Source organism: Molothrus ater, chromosome 21, assembly GCF_012460135.2.
Source record: "Molothrus ater isolate BHLD 08-10-18 breed brown headed cowbird chromosome 21, BPBGC_Mater_1.1, whole genome shotgun sequence".
Lineage (NCBI taxonomy): Eukaryota > Metazoa > Chordata > Aves > Passeriformes > Icteridae > Molothrus > Molothrus ater.
In genome coordinates this window covers 4,315,771-4,338,080 of record NC_050498.2, presented here as the reverse complement: position 1 = coordinate 4,338,080, position 22,310 = coordinate 4,315,771, and the positions used below count along the sequence as shown (strand labels likewise).

Here is a 22,310-nt window from a genome sequence, read left to right as displayed (position 1 = left end):
CGCCCTGACGTCACCGCCCGCGCGGCCAATGGGCGCCGCCGCCCGCGGACTACATTTCCCGGCGTGCCCCGCGGGCCCGGCGTGCTGCGGGTTCGGCGGCGATGGCGGCGCCGGTGCAGGGGCACCGAGCGCGGTACAAGAGCCCGGGCGGGCCGCCCTGGAGAGAGACGTACCGCAGGGTGAGCGGGGAGCGGGCCGCGAGGGGGGGACGCGGGCTGCCTCCTCATCCGAACCCAGTTCGGTCCTCCCGGGGCTGGCCGCAGTGGTCCCGCTGGGGTGGGTAAACCGCGCCCCGTCCGAACTCTCCCCTGACCGCGTCCCGAACGCTTTCTGCCAGCGCCCGGCGCTGCCCCCGCTGCGAGCTGTCAGCCAACTCCCCCGCAGCCCCTCGGGACATGGCCAGCCCTGGTGCCTCCCCCGTGTCCCACTCAGGGATTCCCGGTCTCTCGGCCCTGTGGGGCGCACCCCCTCCGCCGTGTCTCACCTCCCGAGCCCCGGTACCCCCGTGTCCCCCCGAGCGGGCGCTGACGGCCCCGGGCGCTCTCCCCTCCCGTCCCCGCAGCGCTGCATGGAGCGGCTGAGGAGCAGCCGGGCCAAGCTGCTGGACCGCTACCGCCAGGCCGGGGATGGGGCGTGCGGGGCGGCCCCGGGCGCGCTGCTGGTGCAGGAGGTGATGGAGCAGGAGTGGCAGGAGCTGCGGGACAGGCTTCCCGGCCTCGGCGGAGAGCAGCCCATGGAGCAGGTCAGTGCTCGGTCCCCAGCCTCAACACCATGTGTGTGATACAGGAGTATCAAATACAGCTCCCTGCGGGTCTGACTTAACTTCTCACTGGAGCCAACAAAACTCAGGAGCTTCAGGGTTTCCTGTTCTGCAGCTCAGGCAGGGTGTTGAGCTGTGAAAGTGCCTTTGGGCATGAGTGGGGAAATTCCTTATTTCCTTCACAGCCTGTGGATCACAGCAGAGGGTTGATTTCCTCATCTGTGCTTTTTATAGCTGGTTGTCACTTCCCTCTTCTGAGAATGGAAATGAAACTTCAATGTCTTAAAAAGCAAGTTCTTGGACAGGCTGTACTTGGGTCTCTTCTGGCTGGCTCTGCACTTGTGTTTACAGTACACGTTGCTTCCCACAGTGCATGGGTTTGCAAATAGAGGGATTTACTAGACAGGAGAATAAGAGTGGATTTGTGTTGCTCAGTCAGGTGCTGGAAGTGAGAAAGTGGCTGGAATGGGAGGATCACTGTCTGGTTAATCTTTCAGGTGCTGGAGGACCCTGATGAGCTGGCAGTGCTGGAAGAGATCCAACGAGAACTGATCTTGCAAGGTAAGATCTTTACACATCTTCTGACTCCTGTTTGATGTGTAACTTCCTGGTAATGCAGAAGAGCCAAGGCTGCACTCCTTGTTTCCTGCAAACCACGTGATACAGGGCAAGAGCCTCCTTAGAAATCTTGTTGAGGCTTTGAGGTATTGAGACCTCTTCTCACAGTTCTAAGAGTTTAAGTGGCATTTTAGCATCTGTGGGGGAGGCCAGAGAAACAGGACTAAGATCTGTTAGCCCTAGGAGCCTTTATAAATCAATTCAGGATCTTTCTCAAGTGCTGATCAGAAAGACCCATATGAGACGAGCTGAGCCACAGAAAAAAAATGGATTAGCAGGAATGATTTCACCAAGCATACAAATCTGAGCCAGAGGAGTAAAAGTTCTTAGAAACTCATATCCAGCCCAGCCTGCATCAGCCCAGCAGCTCTGCCTGTGCTGCCCAGCAGGCCCTGAGGGTGCTTTGCTGTGCTGTGTCGTTGCAGAGCAGTTGGTCATCGAGGAGTACGAGCGGAGCCTGCGCTTCGATGAGGAATGTCTCAATGCCATGCTGGACGGCCTGGATGCCTCTGACAGGGTCATCTGCCCTGTATGTAGGAAGTAAGAAAGCCTTTGGCATTGGAATCAGATTCCTCACTCTCCTGCAGCAATCTGGGCTTAGAAATGTGCAGAGAAAGGCTGCTGTTCATTTCAACAACATAGAAATGCCTGAGCAATGATCTGAATCTAATGGGGGGAGTGTGTTGGGTTGGTTTTGGGGTTTTTCTTGCTAAGATCTTCCCTTGTTCTGGGTGTCATGATGCTCTTTGTTTGCTCTTCCCAGGAATAACCTGACTGTGAAGGCTCACTTGGTTTGTTGCCAGTGTGGATTGCACATCAGCACACAGGTGAGCTGCACTACACATTGTGTGTGGCATCCCAGACAGGAACTCCAGCTGACCTTTAATGAATTATTCTCAGGATATGACAGAAGGGAAGCTTCGGTCCCTGCTGGAAAGCACCTTGACAGAGCACAGTCAGAGGTGCCTGCACAGCCCCGAGTTCACAGTCACCAGTGGCATGGAGGAGGAAGCCAGTCTGCTGATGAGCTGCCCTGTGAGTGCAAATGTCAGGTTCCTGGAAAGGATCACTGCTTGGGTCCATGGCTCAATTACATAGGCAGAAACCACAAGTCTGTTGATCTCTGGGTTTGTGTGGCTGTTTTTTCACAAAATTCCTTGGAAATGGCTTTACCTTTGACCACCAGTAACCATAAAAAAGAAATTTCAAAGTACATACCTTTAACTGCTGGATTAGGGAATCTTTCAAGGACCTGTCAAATTTAGTGTCCTAACTTTAGCCAACAACTTCTAAGTCTTGTGTGCACAATCTGATCAGATAAGTGGTTCATGAAGAAAAGTTTTAAAAATTATTTGTTTAAACCTCCTGAAAAACTTCATCCAGGTGTCTCAGAGACCACACAGCAGCCCTTTGGCTCAAGCCAGAGCTGGTGCTTGCTTTGCTATGTAAAACCAGTGGGAGGTCAGTGCTAGGGGCAGAGCATTTCAAATAGAGCCATGGAATTGTTAAAGTTGGAAAAGACCCCTAAGATCAAGTCCAGCCATTCCCCCAGCACTGCCAGGGCCACAACTATGCAATGTCCCCAAGTGCCACATCTAGATGTCTTAAATCTCTCCAGGGATGGTGACTCCCCCACTTCCCAGGGCAGCCTCTGCCAGTGCTCAACACCTTTTTTGTGAATTTTTTCCCCCTTTAATCAATAGTTTTTCCTGTTCAAATAGTTTTGAACTTTATACATTAACACAGTTCTCTGTTCAACTTTCTTGTGAAGGTCTGTGACTCCTGGATGATTCTCCTCTAAGGTGATTCAGCTGCTGCTTTACTTCTGGAAAACTTCAATACTAAACTTCACCCAGAGCTGCTAGGACTCTTTTGTACTCTTTCTAACTGCTGTGTCAAAAAGACACTGCAAAAGGCACAGTATTGCCTTGACCTGCACTTTTAACCACACAGGACATGTTTTGAAATAAATATATATTTAGTTTATTTTGGCCTTGGTGTTGTCTTTAATACTACATCAGTGATCTCACAGCTTATGTTGGACTTCAGCTTTGAGTTTAAATGAACCTTAAATAAATTAACTAACTAACTTAAATAAACTTAAAACCTTCAAACAGCAATTGGAGGCACCAGTTTAAGGAGAAGTGCTCAACCATCACTGCCACAACTACTGTGAGCAGCTCTGGCAGAGAGAAACTCTGCCATCACTTTCATGGCAGCTCTGGTACAGCAAGAAGAAGAGAAACCACCCTTTTCAGTGATATGTTGAACAGTTTTTATTCTTCACATTCACTCTTAATTGTACAAAAAGCCCCATGCAGGGCGAGGCAATTCCGGCCTGTAGCACTGGAGAACTTGATTGGGGCTGCACCATCACTACAACTCCCCAAATCCAAATGAGCATCCTCCTTCTCCACCTTCCAAGTTACTTACTCTCTGTAACCACTGTGAAGATATTTTTGGGTATTGCTGGATGAAGCAGCACTGTGGAATACCCACACTTGAGGCTGAGATCCCTAGCCTGACCTACTGACATTTGACAAAGCTTTTAAGGTCTTCAAGGAATTTGATGTACTCCTGGTGCTCCAGGGCAGTGCTGAGCTCTATTAACTCATCAGCAAAGGTGTTGTCCACTCCTCTGTCAGCCAGGAAATCCATCAGGTGATCATAGAGAGCCTGGAGCAAGGAACAGAAACCTTCCTTAGTGGAACACACCTGGGCAGGGGGGCATTAAAATGTCCCCTGGCAACTGGCCCTTCTTCCCAGGAAAATCAGGCCCAGCTCCCACTGATGCCTTTCATAGTCTCCAGACTCTGCACTGCATTAGTGTTTAACTCTGAGTTTCATATAAATTGTCAGCAAGTTCTCCTCACAGTTCAGTCACACAGAACAATCCTTTTCCAGCCCCAGAACCAAGGACACCACTGCAGCTTCAGGCCCAAAAAGTGCAAACAGCAAATTGAGGAGAGCAAACTGGGAGGATGGGACTGCATAACCTGGAGCTGGAATTGGACAATTAACCCCAATATGGAAATGGACTAAAACTTATAAAAGTGTGAAAACTCATGACTCATCAACCATCTTGGGTGTAGCCCTGGCTGTGCTCTTGTACTGCCCAAGGTGTATCCTTCAAGGCCTTTTAATAAATCCCTATTTTATTCCTTTAACATTGCCTAGCCTCTGTTCTAGGCAGCCTCCCAAGGCACCACCCCAGGAGGACAGGCCTGACCTTGGGTGAACATTTGGACAGAAAGGGCCATGGAATAAATAATAAAAACCCAAACCCAACACTACAAATGAACTGCACCCTGGAGATGATCCCCAGACTGTGGAGTCAGGAGGGGAAGTGTGTCAAGGATGACACAGGCCAAGCTCTGCCTGTCCCTCTACCCAGGGGTGAACTAACACTGTGGAAGGTATCTGATGTACTGGTTTCTTTGAAAGGCTTAAATGTTACAGTCATGAACTTGGCTTTTTCCTTTACATACATATTTTAAATTAATTTAATGTCTTAGGGGAAAAAAAGAATAATCAGTGTGGGATGGTCTACAGCACACTAAGCAATTTTAACATGAATGCTTCTCAAGGGGATACACTCTAGCACTTTCAGTTTTAAACATGACAGCCTCAAACTAAAAATTGTAGCTTTTGAAATCCTGGCATTGAGAACACAAGAACACACAGATTGTAGAGCGTATTTTTAGTGTTACAAGTCTAACAACACACCTGGAAAACCAGGACACAATGTATTTTTTCAGATACCACACAGATGCTTTTACCTACACATGGTGTCTGATAAGCCACATTGTTAAACACACAGATCAAAAGATGTTTAACAAGTGTCAAAGCATTTCCAGAATGTGATTCCCTGCTGGGAAATCTGCCTATAAAATCTGGAAAGGAAGAAGATCCCCCTGTCTGTCCTGATTCCTGGTAATGCCACCAGCAGTGCACAACCCTGGGACCATGAGACACCCTCAGTCTGCAGCAGAACCAGCAGCTCAGGGGCAGAGCAGGGCCAGCCCCTGTCTCAGACACCCTGACAGGTTTAATTCCCAGCCCAGGAGCAGAGGGACAGCCAGGTGAGGTGAGCTGAGAGCCCTCTGTGGCCTTGAACAGCACCTACCCAGTCCAGGGAATCCGTGTTGAGGGTGTAGTTGGTGTCCTTCCAGTCAGCTTCTCCAGTGGGCTGGAAGCTGACCTCCCGAATTGTGAAAATATCACTTTCTTCCTCTCCTTCATGTCCAATCTGAGGCAGGAAAACAAATGGAAGGCATGCAATTAGCTGCAATTAGTGGGCACACTCAGCCAGCTCATCCCCAGGCTGGGAATAGCTCAGGAGAAGCCCCAAGGCCAGACAAGTTGTGCCTCTCCCCCCCTCTCACCAGGTCTGTGAGGACAAGCACAGACATGCACAGAACTCAGAAAATCCTCTAAGCTTGTGCTGCCATGTAAATCAGCAGCCTGAACTTTACAAATATATAAAAACATAATATATGACTTCTGTGTGGTTCTAAGTGTCTTCCCATGTCTGTCTCATCTTTGTCAGCCAAGACTGGCTGTTAAACATCTCCTGACATTTACAAAATAAACCACAAATACCAGTGTGAGCAAAAGCTCTCCATTTTATTTTCTCCCCTCCTTTTTTAATCCCTACTTCTTTACTGGAATTCAATAAAGAGCCCAATAAGCAACTGATCAGAAACACCAGTGCAGGATGTGAGGAATGCACATTTCCTCCCTACTATTCTTGCCAACATAAAGCTTTTTTTTTTTTTTTTTTGGTGATTAAGAAAAATAAAGAAATAAGAGGAGACTGGGCACTCTCACTGATTCAGAAAAGCAAGAGATTACAAAGAGCAGTTAAATCCAAGAGGGGCACAGTGATACTCACCTCATCTTCAGGGAAATGGCAGTCAAGGACAAGGGTCTGTTTTGTATCATCTTTTATGACTTCCACTACAAAGTTTGGAGTTGATGTAAGTTCAGGCTAAATGAGAGAACAGTTGCATCAGCACTGGAACCTGAACAGGAGCCAAAGCAACCACAGCCCAGCCCAGCCAGCACTGGGTATTCCCTGACACCTTCCACTATCCCAGGTTGATCCAAGCCCCATCCAGCCTCATCTTGGACACTTCCAGGGATGGGGCAGCCACAGACTCCCTGTGCCAGGGCCTCCCCACCCTCACAGGGAGCAATCCCTCACAATACCCAATTCAGCCCCACTCCCTGCCAGTTAAAGGCCATCCCCCTTTAACCTGTCACTCCATTCCTCTGTACAGTTTCCCTCTCCCACTCTCCTGTAGATCCTTTTGGAAGGTGCTAGAAAGTCTTGGAATTCCTCTAATTTCTCCTTATTTCTCCTTATCTCTGCCTTTCTGCAGCAGGGAGGAAGGGACAGGCAGCCCTGAAAATCTGCATTTTGTGACTTAAAGCTCCCAAATATCACACAAGGGGAAGAAAAAGCCTCAACACTTGAGGACAAGGCTCCAACTCCCCTAAGGGAAGATTCCATTTTTCATGTGTCCCCAGCATTAAATGCACATCAAGGCTAAGTCACCTCCTGCTCATCAGGTTTCTGCTGCTCCTGCGTGTCCTCTTCAGCCGAGGGTGGGATGCTGTTATTGATGTTGAATGTAACCGTTATCCTGCACAAGAAAAAGAAACAATTCTTTTGAACACACCCCAAAAAATGCCCATCAGAACGGGCCTTTTAAGCCCTGGTTCAGGATTCACACAGTGTGTGAACAAAACCAGGCACTGCAGTCAAAAGACACACCTGGGAGAAGCTCCAAGTGCTCTCACTTTTTAAAGTTTCACCGAACTGTTATTTTTCAAACAGGAAGACCACGTGAAACTTTGTAACACAAAACACAGTAACAAAAAGGTGTGAAAAAAGTGCCTTTGGCCCAAAGTGGTCACACAAAGAGCCTTTGCAGGGTTTGGGCTGTGAGCACCGGGAGGAGCCTGGTCACTGTGACCCACCCACCCTCGGGGGCTGGGGACCCTTCCCGCACCCCACTCACTTTTCCCCCGCGATCTTCCGCACCAGCTTGGCCTCCGTGCCGTGCACCTCGAGCTCCCACCCCCCGGAGACCTTGGGCAGGGACTTGTGCTTCTGGATCTTCTTCTCCTCCTGGATCTCGTCCGTCAGGAACTGCGCAAAGGCTTTGTCTCCTGGGGGGGGAAAGAAAATGGGGTTAGGGAAAGGGAGGGATGAAGGGTGGGGGGTGAGTTCGGGGAAAGGGGTGTTGGAAAACGGGGTTAGGGAATGGATAGTTAGGGAAAGAGGGATAGGAAAAGTGGGGTTTAGGGAAAAGGAGGGTAAAGGAAAGAGGGGAGTAAGAAAAGGGAGGGTTAGGGAAAAGGGGAGCGGGGTTAAGGGAAGGGCAGGTAGGAAAAAGGAGTTTGGGGAAATGGGAGTTTGAACAAAAAAAAAGGGTTAGGGAAAGGGGGATTGGGGAAAAGGGAATTGTGAAAAAGGAGGTTAGGGAAAGGGGAGTAGGTGAAAAAGGAGGTAGCGAAAGGGGTACAGAGGAAAAGGGGGCCTAGGTGATGACCTAAGGGATTTAGGGAAATAGGTGGTTTAGTGAAAACGGGGATTAGGGAAAGGTGGGGTTGCCTTAAGGAAAGAAGGGGGGTCAGGGAAAGAGGGGCAGTAGGGAGAGCCCCCCCGCCCCACGTGCTTCCCAGAACGGAGCGGGTGCAGCGCACGTGTCCTCCCCGCGCCCTCCCAAGGGCGGCCCCGCTCCGTCCCCGCTCACCCTCGGTGTGCAGCCCGCCGCAGCCGCAGGACACGCGCCCGGCCGAGCCCCGCCGGGGCCGCAGCAGCGCCGTCCGCCCCGCGCCGCCGCCCAGCTGCCACAGCGAGCGCGCCAGGGCCGGTGCGGCGGCGGCGGGCGGCGGCAGCAGCGCGCGGGGGGCCGCGGAGCTGAGCGGGCGGCGCGGCGCGGAGAGCGGCGGGCGCAGCGCGGCGGCGGCGGCGGCGCGCAGGGAGCGGGCGAGGAGCATCGTGCGGGACCGAGCGGCGGCGAGGACGGCCCGCCCCGGAACCGCGCTCCGCTTCCGGCCCCGGCGCGCCCCGCGCGGGCCCCGAGCACCAGGGTTCGAGTCCCGCCTCGGCCGATAGGCGGGTTCGAGTCCCGGGCCCGGTGAGAGCCCGGGTTCGAGTCCCGGTTCGGCCGATAAGCGTTCGAGTCCCGGCCCCGGTGAGATCCAGTGTTCGAGTCCCGGCCCCGGTAAGACCCCGTGTTCGAGTCCCAGCCCCTGTTAGACGCCGGTTCGAGTCCCGGCTCCGGCAGGACGGAGTGTGCCCACGGGGGGGCCTGGTTCCTGGGATTCCTGACAATGGAATGGGCAGGGATGGCACGGACACAGAACCCGTACAGGTCCCTTCTCGGGTGAATTCACAGACAGAGCTTTAGGAATGTGGGGGACGTGCACAGGTTTTATCTCAGACATCATCCCACTCCTAATTAGGACTGTCACTGTTCAGGCTGGAGCGTGGCAGTCTCCTCAGAAAAAGAAAAAATGAATGGTTGGGGGTTTTTTGTGTATTTTAGAGGAAAGAGTGACTAAGGAAGGGTTTCCTGGCACCAAGCCTTGCCTTTGTCCAAAGGCTGGCACTGGTACCTGCTATGGAGGAGAAGCACAGAAGGCTCATTTGCTGCTCACTGCAAGGCGGGAGCCGAGAGCGTCTGCCCCACCCCATCAAATGGACACCACCCCATCAAATGGACACCACCCCATCTGCCCCACCCCATCAAATGGACACCACCCCATCAAATGGACACCACCCCATCAAATGGACATCACCCCATCTGCCCCACCCCATCAAATGGACACCACCCCATCAAATGGACATCACCCCATCTGCCCCACCCCATCAAATGGACACCACCCCATCAAAAGACCAGAATTTTAACTCCCAATTCCCCACAGGAATCTGAGCATTGCACATGTAAATGGCAGAGTCCATTCTGCACAAGAGGCACAGATTCACTGTGCTACCTTCACATCTTTAAGCCCAGACTGCTGACAATGAACACACTCCCACAAGACCCATAAACACCAGGACTCATCCTACAATCATTTGTTCTGTGCCTCACAAACCAACACACATGATTCCCATTTTCACCATCACTTCTTTATTCTGGAAAAAAACATATAAATCCAATCTAAATAAATACCCATCCCGTTCCTTAAGGTTATAAAAAACATGTTTTTTAAAAAAAAAATTAATGAATATATAAGTTGTGAAAAACGCCAATCACTTGTTTTTAAAATTTTAAGAGTTTAATAGTAATAAAATGGTTATAAAAATAGTAATATAATTACACTCATAATAATTTGGACAATTTGGATTAGGACAATATGAAACAACAGAAACAAAGAGTTACAGACGGTCTGGGTACCTTTTTCTGGGCAATATAAGCCCGAAAAAGGACCTACGTTAACAAAGGATTAACCCTTAAAAACAATAACCTGTTGCATATTCATACATCTCATACATGATGCATAAATTCCATTAAAACAAAGGATTCTGTCTGGTCAGTGTCAGCTTCTTCCTCTGAATCCTAAACGGCGTCTTCATGGCAGGAGCAAGGCAGGAAGAAGTTCATTTCTCCTGATAATGGAGCAATAAATTCTCTTTCTCTGAAAGATTAAGGTGTCCTGTGGCTGCCATCTCAGTGCGAATACCTCATTCCTCTCTTAAAAAAATATCCCACATACATAGTTCCTATTTTAACTACAAAAGTTACCTTTTAACTACAAAACTACATTTACCATACTATTAAAATGCTAATACAGCACTGCTAATCAACACAACAAAATACATATAGTAAATATCTGCATAGAGCCATATAATATGCGCTTTTCTGTTGCCTTGTGATTTCAGGGTCTAACTCAGAACTTTGGGTCCCTCCCCTGATAATTCCCTCCCAGGTGTGTCATTCACCTCTCCTTTCCCTCCCTGACCCCTCCCAGCACTGTCTGTCAGTCCTGGCATTCCAGAAGGGCACTGAGTGATTGGCAGATCCAAAGGATGCTCTCTACCCCTGGGGGGCACTGGGCCATCCAGGTGTCCTTTGTCCCTTTGTCCCTCCCCTCCTGTCCCTGCTGGGTGCCTCCCTGCCCCTTCCCTGCCCCTCTCCCCGGGGTTCAAAGGAGCAGCAACCACGGGCTCAGGGAGTTCTGTTGGAGCTGGTGCTGCATTCAGAGGCCTGAGGGCCAGAATAAAGCTCTGGATCCAAACCCTCCATCAGAACCGACTCCTTCACCATCGCCTGAAAGCTTCTCTGCCAGAGGGAAACCTGAGGAGCAGCCCCTGTTATGGGGGAAAGCTCCATCCCAGCACCACCAGAGCTCCTGCAGGCCTGGACTTGTCCCCACATGCCCAGCTGCAGCACCCAGGCAGCCAAAAGTGTCTGTGGGGTGAAACACCACACACCCAGCCAGCCAAAAGTGTCTGTGGGGTGAAACACCACACACCCAGGCAGCCAAAAGTGTCTGTGGGGTGAAACACCACACACCCAGGCAGCCAAAAGTGTCTGTGGGGTGAAACACCACAGTGCTGCTGGTTTGGTTCAGCAGGAGGGCCAGACAAGCTCAGGCATGTCCCATCTGGCTCTATTGGTATTATTCCAATACTTTTCACAAAGTCTTTCAAGGAGAAGCTGAGCCAGCTGGTCCCAGGGTCAGCTCTTGGCTGTCCGGAGCCTCCTGTGGAAGTATTCGGGTGCAGCCTCCAGCAGCCACTCGGCATCCACCGGGCACAGGTCGCGCATGTAGCAGCGGCTGGTGCGCAGCAGCCCCGTGTACACCACGCAGGCAGGCTTGCACTGGAACAGCACCGAGGAGGGGTGGATGGCCACGGCCTGCTGCGAGCCCACGGTGCCGTAGGAGCCGTCCGGGCGCAGCTGGGCCGCGTTCATGAACAGGCTGTGGGCCAGGCAGCGCCGCACGCCCGCCGTGTCCCCCCGGCACGACTCCAGCGGCAACGACAGCTGCGGACACAAGAGCGAGCATGAACAACCTGCACCCTCGTGGGGACACTGAGACAAAGGAGAAATCCATTTTGATTTAGGTGGAATGTACATCTTTGAGTCTGTGGTCAGAAAACATCACTGTGTAGCCTGACTGCAAAAGCCTAGGCTCAGAGAAACTGCTTCAGTGAAGGACAGAGATAAGGGGGAAGAGACAGAAGGTGATAAAGAGAGACAGACTGCTGTAAGGAGCACGTCAACCTGACCTAAGAATTCTTTCTGATAAAGAAGAACTAGCGGCAAATGTCACATGAAATTCGTAAAAATGAATATGTGTGTGTCCCAGACATCTTTTATGAAAAATCCTTTCCTTAGGATTTTTCCTCCTGAGAAGCTGAGAGGCCTCAGGAACAAAATGTAACCAATGGTTATCTGCTGCTGTGGAATGCAACAGGTGCATCTGGGATTGGCCCATGTTGGTTGTTTCTAATTAATGGCCAATCACAGCCCAGCTGGCTCGGACAGAGATTCTGAGCCACAAACCTTTGTTATCATTCTTTCTTTTTCTATTCTTAGCCAGCCTTCTGATGAAATCCTTTCTTCTATTCTTTTAGTATAGTTTTAATATAATATATATCATAAAATAATAAATCAAGCCTTCTGAAACATGGAGTCAGATCCTCATCTCTTCCCTCAGCCTAAGACCCCTGTGAACATGGTCACATGTATGAACTTATTGTGAAATTGTATGCATATGTATTTGAGAGGGAGATAAAAAGAATCCTGAAGTTCCCAGCACATCTTTTAAGGAGAGTAATCTCCACATGGTCCAGCACTGTAATAAACATACCAGCTTTACAACTTTGTGAAAGTTGTGGAGTTTTTTGTTATCTCCACAAAACAATACAACCCTGTTTTGTGGTGGCAGCTCTCTGGTCAGAGAGAGAGAAATCTAGATAAGCTTTCCCATGAGTCAGCTTCTCCCATGGGAAGCTTTAGGGAGCTGGAGAGAAAGAATTCTAAACAATCTGCACCTGGTGTTTTGCCCGTGAGGTTGTTTACAAATGGGTGTCTTGTTAATTAGACAATAATGTGAAATGTGTTGATTAAATGACCAATCAGGTCCACTGTGGAGACTCTGAGGGGGCATTCCCCGGTCTAGGGAGACACAAGAAGCTTCCCTCAAAAAGCTCTGTTAGACCCCATTGGCTCCTTCCCCTGTTCCTATGTTCCTGAGCCACACCTTCCCATTTCCCTGACTGCCCTTCATCTTTGTACTGCCCCAGACCAGGGTCAGCCCCCAGGCCCCTGTAGAGAGCAAGCCAGACCCTCTGTGTGTGTGTGTGTGTACTGGGACCTGAACATCTCACTGTGTGGCTGAATAAAACATCTGTGGATATTATGCAAAAGCCCTTTTTGCTTCCTTCCCCTGGACTATGCTAGCAGCAATTCACACTGCTACAGTCCACCTGTACTGACCAGTGTATAAAAGAAGCAGTTTCAGTAAAGTCGGGGCTCTAGCCTCTAAGCCTGCTGACCTAGAGTCTGTGTCACTTCCTACCCAGTCCTGACCCTTACAGTGACACTGGTTCACTTCAGAAATCCTGGGGGATTTTCCTGTGTCAGGACACTGGGGCACCACTGGGAATTCAGCTGAGTGGATGCTAGGCTAAGCCAGACTGAGAGCCAACAGAATGGACTGTCACTCTCCTTCTGAAAGGGAGTTTAAGGCTGACCAGCATTCACAAATGATACCCCAGGGGTGGCTCTCATGTCACTGCAGACTGCCAGGGGTTCAGTGGCAGCTCCCAAGCTCTGCCCAGCAGGAACAGCACTGAGGGGAAGCTGCTGCCACACAATGCCTGACTCCACGGAGAAGCCAGCCAGCACAGGCTGCCAGCACTCTGTGGCACACACAGCACAGTCCCAGCTGCATTAGAGCAGGAAAAACCCTTAGGAAAACCTGTCCTTTCCCTGACAAGTCTTCTCAGAGGTTCCCATTTCTCCTTGACTCGCTAAGCCCTGCAGCTTTGAGATTTTGGGGGTTTAACTGCAGAGTCAGGAATTTTAGCCAGCTACTTACAGAAGACTGAAAACAACCCCACGTTTTCTCACCTGGGACTTGGTGCACAATAACATCAGTTTGGGGATAAACAGGAAAATACCAACAAGTGAAACAGAGAAATAGAATATGGAGGCAAGTTACCTTTACACAAATGTCCCTGAGCTGAGCTCTGACTTCTGCCATCAGCTTCATGTTCCTGCCATTGATAAAGTTCTCTCTGCACCATCCCTGCAGCAGAGACACCAGGAGTTAGAAGGGGATATTTCTTCACCCCAGGAGCATGCCAGCCTTTGGATACCATAAAAAGCAGAACCCCCCTACAATCTGCCTCAGAGAAAACATGCTGACCCCTTTCCTGGTCATATTTCCACCCCTCTTTACTCCACTATGTCTAGATTCCCTCCCACACTGCTCTGAAACAGCAGGTGGTGGTTCTTTTCCCACTCAGAGCTGCTCTGCAAGGCCAACAAGAGCAAGAATGACAGGTGCTGCAAGGAATGGGGTGCATGAGTCCACAGATCCACAAATCAATATGAGGGGCTGATAGGGTAGGATAAATCCAAATCTGCTTTCAAACATGCTCAGTGTTTTTCCAACGAATCCTGTCCCAGAGCATGTCCAGGTATTTATCATCAAATCTCAGCACTCTCCCACTCCCTCCTGTTCCCAGCTGGAACCAGGGAAGGAAGAGCCCTGGCTGTGATTACAGAACTGGCCCCACAAAGCTTTGCCAGAGCTGTCTGTAGGAACTTTGTTCCTGAACTTCCTGCAATTGCCCAGTTGTTAAGGATGAGCCCTGTTTTCTCTCTGCTCTGGAGGATGCCTGTGGCAGCAGCCATGGAGGATGCAGGGGGCACTCTGCTCTCTGCTAAAACCTCATCACCCCATGAGCTCACACAGCACTGGCAGCTCAGACCATCCCACCTTGTGCCCGTTGACGTTCTTGTAGGCCCTGTAGACATTGAGCAGGGTGAGATGATCCCCCTCACTGGAGATGAATTTCTTCCTGACAGCCTGCACCTCATCCCTCTGGGCAGGGGGGTTGTGGAGGACACTGTCCACTGACAACAGTGACACAATGGTCAGGATCTCCTCTGCACAGTGGAACTGGGGGGACAGGAGGATGGCCTGCACAGACACAACAAAACTCATCTTTAGTCGACCAAATCCACTTCAGCTGGGCAGATCTTTCTGCTCCCTGGCAGCCCAGGAACTTGACCAAACATTGTTTAGGACAATCTCAAACATCTGGGCCTAGGATTGGCTGTAAATTCTGATGGGCTCACCAAGCACCTGTAACAATACCTGCCAGGCTCCTTCCTGACACTGCCCAGTGCACAACCAGCACAAACACAGTGACTGAAATGAACTCCAGCAACAGACATTTCATGGACCTGCTAAACAATCCTGAAAATTGCAAGCAAATCTGCCTTGTTCACCTTCAGTGGTGCCAGAGTAAAGAAATTCTCTTTTAAAAATTTTTCTGAATTTAACAAGAGATGACAAGCAATCCAGCAAAAGGGCTGTAAATTATGTACACTAATGTACAGCAAATACACCAGTACAGCTGCAAACATCCCTGATTTCATACCTTGTTTAAGGAGTTTGAAAGAGAAACATCAATGGTATAGAGATGAGTACATGAGATTAAAAAAGTTCATTTTTCTGCAGTTTTTACCTTGGAGAACTTTGGATCCAGTGGAAAGGCTGCCATTTTCTTTCCCAGGGGGGTCAGCACAGGCTGACCTTCCTTTTGGGTCACAGCTCCCAGCAGGTCCAGCTGATCAATTGCTGCTTGAATAGCATCTGCCAAAACAAGGACATTGGGCTGTGAGGCCTCCTGCCTCCCACTGAGGGATGTGAACATCAGCTGGTTCCACCACTGCCTCCCTCCCTGGCCAGAGGCACAAGTACTTTCCATTTAGACAAATCAGGGTCCAAAATGTAGTGTATAGTCCTCTGTCCAGGAGAACAAGCACCTTTCCCTCTTTACTCTTCCCTTGGCAGTCAGGGCACACCTTCATGTTATGTTGTTATGACACCTTATGGCCCAAGATTTTCCTGCTCTGTGTCCCCCAGGCTGCCTTTGTAGCCACTTACCAGGAGATGGTTTGGACATGAAGTCAAAGGTGAGCACATTGGGAATTTTCAGGGCCAGGAGCTGAAGCACCACACTGGCCAGGTTACACCTGCATAGGCAGAAAAAACAATTGAGATAGTTCTCTTCTTTTATTTTATTCTTTTTTTTTCATAGAAGCTGAGATAGAGTCTCAGGCTTGACAGGGACAAACCTGATGCTGCTGGTGAAGCCTTACTTCCTAAACCAGGAAGAGGCAAGTCCAAAATCTGGAGGACAGTCAGAACTATTGCTTTTTGTGTTTGGAGACTCAGTGCCCAACTGTCCACCCTGAGCAAACACTTCCCAGTTTTTCTGTTAAATCCCCACTTCCATTTTTCTCAAGTCACCCCGCCAGCCCCTAGATCCAGTTTTGCTGCTCAGTTCTTCCCACAGCCCCAGCTGTAAAAGAGGTGTGGCAAGGAGTGTGATGGCTCTGTCCTCACCTCTGTATCTCAGGTGTTGTCATTTCTTCAAACTTCTCAAAGTCCTCCTCTGTGTAGAGCCGGTAGCAGATCCCGCTCTCCTGCCTCCCTGCTCTGCCCGTGCGCTGCCAAGCCTGGGCCTTGGACACCTGCTGCACTGCCAGCACCTCCAGGCCAGTTTCTGGGCATGGAAAAACATCACCTCAGTCAGTGCCTGAGGAAGGCACAGCTTTGGAAAACACAGAGGATTAGCAGTAAGAAATCCCAGGGTTTGCCATTCAAATCCGGCTCAGAGCTCACTTGGTTCAGCACAGTGAACTTCAGCACTGTGCTTCACTTGGTTCAGCACTGTGAACTATCCCATGCTGTATCCATGAAGAGAAGATTCACATTTGACAGATTTTTAACCCCTCATGGCTGATACTCAACCCACAAAAACACCACCAAACCCCACACCCCAAACCTGGGACATTAATTTAAACAGCACGGAGGGTGTTGGAAATCCTCTTTCAGTGGGGCTTAGGACCTCCAGTAACTTCTACAAACCCAAACCCAATCTTGGCCATATTCCTCCTCAGAATTCCTCACCAGGGCTGTACTTCTTGGCTTTGACCATGCCTGTGTCCACAACGAATTTTATGCCAGCAATGGTGATGGAGGTCTCTGCGATGTTGGTGGAGAGGATCACTTTGCGACAGCCCTGGGAGGAAGGAAAAAATCAAACCCAGGCCAAGGCCACCTCAGAGCAGCTGCAACACAGAAATTCTGCTGCTTTTGGCCAAGCCCTGCCCCACATTGTGAGCACAAACTGTGCTTGCTGTGCCAGCTCCCAGAAAATAAGGTAATCTTCAGTTTCTAATCAGTTTCTAAAACATTCTTTTGTATTTGCAACAAAACACATCACCAGAACAGCTGCTCTCAATACGTCTTTCAACAATTTTAGTTTCACTTCTGGCACATTTGTGTTCTTATTTATATGTTGAGTAGGTAAAAAAGAGCCTGGGGCAGCATGAATTCCTTTCCTTATGGTCCTGACAAACATTCCCAGGTTTTCAGCTTACTCAGTATTTCCCCCATTAGCTGTTGTAGCTTTTTTGTGATATGGACAAAAAATTCCTATGAAATGGAGAAAATTTAAATTCCTGTGCCTTCTAATCCTTCCTTCTTTTTATGACCCCGCATGACTTACTGAATGCATCTGTTAAAACCATCACAGTTGCAATGTTTTATATCTCTGGAACCACTCAGCCTAAAGCCAACTGAGACTACTGTCACTGTTATATTTTCTGGAAAAATCCCCTTGCCCAGGATTCTTCTCCTGGGAAGCTGAGAAGCCTCAGAGAAAAAGGAAAACAATATTATCTCATTTGCTTCTGCTGTGTTTTGCTGCTTTGAAATGTGTTTAGTCATTGTTTACCAACAGGTGGTTGTTTCAATGGTTTCATGTGAATTGTTTTGACTCTTTGCCCAATCAGGGCAAAGCTGTATCAAGACTCTGGAAGGAGTCAAGAGTTTTCATTATTATCTTTGTAGCCTTCTGTAAATATCTTTTCTGTATAGTTTAGTATAATATTCTTTAATATAATATAGTATCTTAAAATAATAAATTAACCTTCTAAGAACACAGAGTCAGATGCATCATTCCTCCCTTCACCTCGGAACCCCACAAACACAAGAGACTATTGATTACTATCAGTACAGGCTGCTTTAGCCCCTTAAAGCCCACATGTTTCATCCAAAGACTCATTGAAGCATAACCCCTGCTACTCCCTCACCTCAGGGGTGGGTTTAAAGGCACGGAGTTGTTGGGAGTGGGGCAGAGAAGCATAAAGGGGCAGCACTGTCATCCGTGGGCAGCCCTCGGGGAGATGCTGGGCAACGTCTCGGCACGTTTTGGTCATGGCTTCAATTTCTTCCTGACCAGTCAGGAACACCAGGATGTCCTGGCATGCAGGGGCTTCCTGGAGCCAGAGGAAAAAACAAGTTAGGAGTGTTTGGATAGAAAAGGAGAATTGAGATTGGTAATGAGATGTGGGTCTGGCAGCAAGTCATTGAAGCAGGCTAAGAAGAAAGAGAAGACACACATGTGGTGCAAGGAATGCAAGAGCTAGAATTCCCAATGGATTCACCAGAGACAAAGAGTAAACCACATTTTGAGGGATCAAGTGTTAAAAGGATAGAGGAATTGCTGTGTCCTCAAGTAACTGTCCATGCCAGGCAGAGAGAGCCAGCAAGCACCCAGGTACACAGAACTCAGGTGAGGGGAACATTCAGATTTTAGGCATGAGCTGACATGATAAATCTTTGCTTGGCAGTCTCCCTTCAGCTCCAGCCTGGACATACAGGTCCCAAATGCCAACAGCAGAAGCAACTTCAAAGCACTAAATTCAGTTTAATGAAACAACACAACAATCCAGGTGTTTGGCAGTCAAACACCCCAGCACAAAACACCAACCCCTGGCCCCAGAGGGACACAAACCTGGAGAGACCCTCATACCTGGTGGATCTGGAAGATGGACACCAGTGCTGCCTGCAGGTAGTCACTCTGCCTCTCCTTGGTGTAGAAGATGTCAATGGGATGCTGCCGGCCCTCCAGATAGATGACAGGAGCTCCATTGAAGTACTGGGAGAACAGGTCAACGTCCATGGTGGCTGACATGACAATCACCTTCAGGGGGAGCACAGCATGGGTCAGCACGGCAGCTCCCATCCAGCTGCACACCAGTGAGTCAGGACCAGCCAAAAGTCAGCTTCTGGATCCTGAGAACCATGCTCAGAACAGGCTTTGGGACAGAAGAGAGTGACTTCCCCTCGTTAAAGCCATGAGCTTTTTAACAGAAGCAGAAAATGGTGTGACAGAATGGGCTGGTGTGTGGAACAAGACCATGCAAGGTCCCTGCCAGACCAACGTGCTTTCACACAAATTCCTGACATGTCCACCCATCCCCTGTGCAGTGCCCTACCTGGGAATGAGCATGTCCCATCAGCCAGAGCTCCTGCACCTGGAGTGATCTCAGCAGCAGTGCCAAAACCTCCCCAGCACTCTGTCTGGGGCTTTTGTGGAAAAAAGGGATCATGGTGGTGACCAGATACCTTGTTCAGAGGTGTCATATCAGGCCCACACATCATAAAGTCAGACACCCTGAACTAATGAGATTTAAAGTGACTTTTTAGGAACAGAAAAACAGTCAAAGCTGAAATCCCAAACCCTTTGGAAGGTCCCAGGAGATGCTCAGAGCACCCAGAGCCCAGCCCCACCCCGCCCTTCACCGCCACCCCAGATGAACACACTTTCAGCGGCCGCAGGCCCCGCTCCTTTCGCTTCTTCTGAGCAGCTTTGACCACCCCAAAGAGCACATCAGTGTGGATGGTCCTCTCGTGGGCCTCGTCCAGGATGGCCACGCTGTACTTGTGCAGCAGGGGGTCCCCGATGGCCTCGCGCAGCAGCATCCCGTCCGTCAGGAAGCGCAGCCGCGTCTGCGCGCACGAGCAGTCGTCGAAGCGCACCGTGTAGCCAACCTGGGCAAGGCAGCACAGACACACAGGCTGGCATTTCCCACTGCCATCGTGCCACAGGAAGGGCTGCAAAGCCCCTGGGCACTGCACTGGACTGAGCCAACCAGAAGTGCATGGAAAGCAGAGCAGTTTATCTGCTGTGAGCGGTTCCTCTTCCAATTGTAGCAAGCCACCCAAATGATACTCCCAACATCTCTAGGTGGCTTCTTCCTAACTAGAGGTTCATCATAAATGCCCCCCAAGTTCAGTTTAGTTTGTCTTTCCTTTTCTCTTTCCTTTCCTTTTCTTTTCCCCTTCCCCTTTCCTTTCCCTTTCTTCCTGTCCAAAATGATTCCAGGCTCTCCAAGGATTTCATGCAGGGAAATTCTTTCTCCTCTGCTTTTCTCCCCCAGACCTGCACTAATTCAGCACTCTGCTCTCCCTGACAGTGATTTCTGACACAGGGAGTGAGGAAAGAGAGCACAATATTGTTTTTCTTTAATTCACAAATCAGTATTTTTTCAAATGGAACAACCCAGATCAGGAAGTTCAATATCACAAAGACAGACCATGCCCACCTTGTCATGGGACAGGTAAAGAGCCATTTCTGTCCATTCAATTAATTATAGAATCACAGAATATCCTGAGCTGGAAGGAACCCACAGGGATTATCCAGTCCAGCCCCTGGCCCTGCACAGACACCCAACAATCCCACCCTGGGCATCCCTGGAGCATTGTCCAAACTCTCTGGAGCTCTGGCAGCCTTGGGGCTGTGCCCGTTTCCTGGGAGCCTGGGCAGTGCCCAGCACCCCCAGGGGAAACACCTTTCCCTGATATCTAACCAAGACCCCCCTGACACAGCTCCAGCTGCTCCCTCAGGTCCTGTCCCTTGCCACAGAGAGCAGAAATTGAAGCTGTCCCTGGGGAGGAAGCTGCAGACCAAATTCTCCACTTCTCCAGCTGAACAGACCAAGTGCTCTCAGCCATTCCTATTATGTGGCCCCTCCTGACCCCTCACCATCTTCATGCTGCTCCTTTGAGCACTCCCTGACAGCTTTTACATCCTCATTCCATTGTGGCACCCAAAACTAATTTTGAAATTATGACTATCACTCCTGTAGCTGGTTATTACCCTACCCACTGAAGCCTGACAGGGCCCCATCCCCAGAGCATCACCAAACCAAAATTAATCTGTAGATAACCTACCAGCTTCCCCAGCTCTGTCCTCTTCTCCTCAGCAACTCTGGCAGCCAGGGTGACAGCAGCCACCCTGCGGGGCTGGGTCACAGCGATGACACCAGGCTGGCCAATCCCCGCCTCGTACAGGAACTGAGGGAGCTGGGTGGTCTTCCCCGAGCCTGTTTCTCCTAAGGAATACCAAGGGAATAGAGTTTCCCTCCACACTTTTATAGCATTGTCAAACTGGGTTTTTTACGTTAACTTTTAGCCCTTTGGGAATGGGGAAGCTGAAGACAGAGAGGGAAAGTCCCACCACAAAGCAGTGGCAGGTCCGAGATGGCACCCAACGCCCTCCTCTTGCTGCTGGGCCACTCCTCTGCAGAGCTCCAGCCACACTGGTTCAGAAACCCACTCCAGCCTCTCTGGAGGTGAAGTGTCTGTGCTGTGACACTAACAGGACAGACATACAAAGCATTTTTCATTTAATTACAATAAATGCTGAGTCTTTACTAGGTGGGAAGTTGCACATCTTCAGCTCCTGAAAGTCTAACAAAAAGCATTTTGGTTTGCAGAACAGAAAAATATAATAAAATCAGTGAAAGCATAATAAAATCAGTGAAAATGTAAGTGAGGAGAGTCTTCTGAAGAGGAGAGCTTGGCCATCTGGTTTTGACTGAACTCCCGGCAGACAGCGAAAGGAGAGGGAAATACTTTAACCTGCTCCACAAAAACCCCGGCTGCCAAAGCACAGAAGTCATTCCCTGCTCACCACAGTTCAGATTTACATCCAGCCCGTTTCTGGGCAGCTTTCCCAGCCCAGCCCGCTCCGTGGGCCAGCTGGGGGCCCTGGTCCCGGCGCTCACCGATGAGCACGGCGGTGTCGAGGCGGCGGAGCCGCTCCAGCAGCGGCCCGCGGGCCCCGGAGATGGGCAGGGAGCGCCGCTGCACGTGTGCGGGCGGCGCGGCGCTCTGGGGCTGCATGCTGGGGGGCGCCGCCTTGAACCGCTTGGCCGGAGGCTGCCTCTCTGTCCCGAGCCATCGCCCCTCGCGGTCCCGGCCCGGTCCGGCCCGCCGGGGCTGTCCCGGTGCTGCGGCCGCTCCCCGCCGGGGCTGTCCGCGCTGCACGGGCTCCCTGGCGCAGTGATGACGCCACCGCGCGACGCTGCGCGGAGCATCCTGGGAGTTGTAGTCCCGCTGCCACCGCCGCCATTTGCAGCGCTCCCGGCTCCGGGCGGCCCGTCAGGAGCCTCGGAAACATCGCGGACCCCAAAGGGCAGCGAAAGGCAGCCAAGGAGGGCAGAGAGCTGGCTGTGAGCAGCGTGGGTACATGTTCCAACTCAGGACTTGTCCCAGTAACAAGCTACGGAGGGGTTCTCAAACACTGAATTAAAAAGAACACAAAAAATAACGTTTTTATCTCATTCCTGCCTCATAACCTACGCTGAAGCAACATTGTCCAAAACACTTTCATTCTTGGCTCTCTAGGAGCACTAGAAGTCTGCTTTAGAAACAATCAAAACTGACCCAAAAACAGACCAAAAAAAACTGTAAAATCCTCCAAAGCTTCCGTAAGTTTTATAACCCTTACCAGATAAAAATGCAGACACAAATTACCTCACACATTTTATCAGAATCTAACACACTGCTTGTGGACAAACCATTTCCC

At 50.2% G+C, this 22,310-nt stretch overlaps 3 protein-coding genes across 4 annotated transcripts; 1 reads left to right on the top strand and 2 right to left on the bottom strand.

Moving 5' to 3' along the window:
* Window positions 1-75: 75 nt before the first annotated feature.
* Window positions 76-3,364, top strand: RPAIN (RPA interacting protein). The gene is made up of 7 exons (XM_036395323.1): window positions 76-179; window positions 563-742; window positions 1,258-1,321; window positions 1,804-1,918; window positions 2,142-2,205; window positions 2,279-2,413; window positions 3,150-3,364. Exons 1-7 carry the CDS (start codon window positions 102-104, stop codon window positions 3,177-3,179), a joined length of 666 nt encoding a protein of 221 aa, XP_036251216.1. The 5' UTR covers window positions 76-101; the 3' UTR covers window positions 3,180-3,364.
* Window positions 3,365-3,639: 275 nt separating this feature from the next.
* C1QBP (complement C1q binding protein) lies at window positions 3,640-8,410 on the bottom strand. The gene is made up of 6 exons (XM_036395322.2): window positions 8,143-8,410; window positions 7,405-7,555; window positions 6,939-7,026; window positions 6,273-6,368; window positions 5,505-5,627; window positions 3,640-4,054 (listed from the first exon to the last, which is right to left on the bottom strand). Exons 1-6 carry the CDS (start codon window positions 8,387-8,389, stop codon window positions 3,905-3,907), a joined length of 855 nt encoding a protein of 284 aa, XP_036251215.1. The 5' UTR covers window positions 8,390-8,410; the 3' UTR covers window positions 3,640-3,904.
* Window positions 8,411-9,502: 1,092 nt separating this feature from the next.
* Window positions 9,503-21,862, bottom strand: DHX33 (DEAH-box helicase 33). 2 transcript variants are annotated; one of them, XM_036395227.2, is made up of 12 exons: window positions 21,508-21,862; window positions 20,672-20,832; window positions 19,262-19,489; window positions 18,468-18,638; window positions 17,746-17,931; window positions 16,559-16,670; window positions 15,992-16,151; window positions 15,530-15,618; window positions 15,108-15,235; window positions 14,354-14,557; window positions 13,571-13,657; window positions 9,503-11,385 (listed from the first exon to the last, which is right to left on the bottom strand). In XM_036395227.2, the coding sequence occupies exons 1-12, from the start codon at window positions 21,623-21,625 to the stop codon at window positions 11,077-11,079; spliced, it is 1,953 nt and encodes a 650-aa protein (XP_036251120.2). In that variant the 5' UTR covers window positions 21,626-21,862; the 3' UTR covers window positions 9,503-11,076. The 2 variants fall into 2 exon arrangements, with proteins under 2 accessions (XP_036251120.2, XP_054372999.1); XM_054517024.1 differs by lacking the exon at window positions 20,672-20,832.
* Between the last annotated feature and the right edge of the window lie 448 nt (window positions 21,863-22,310).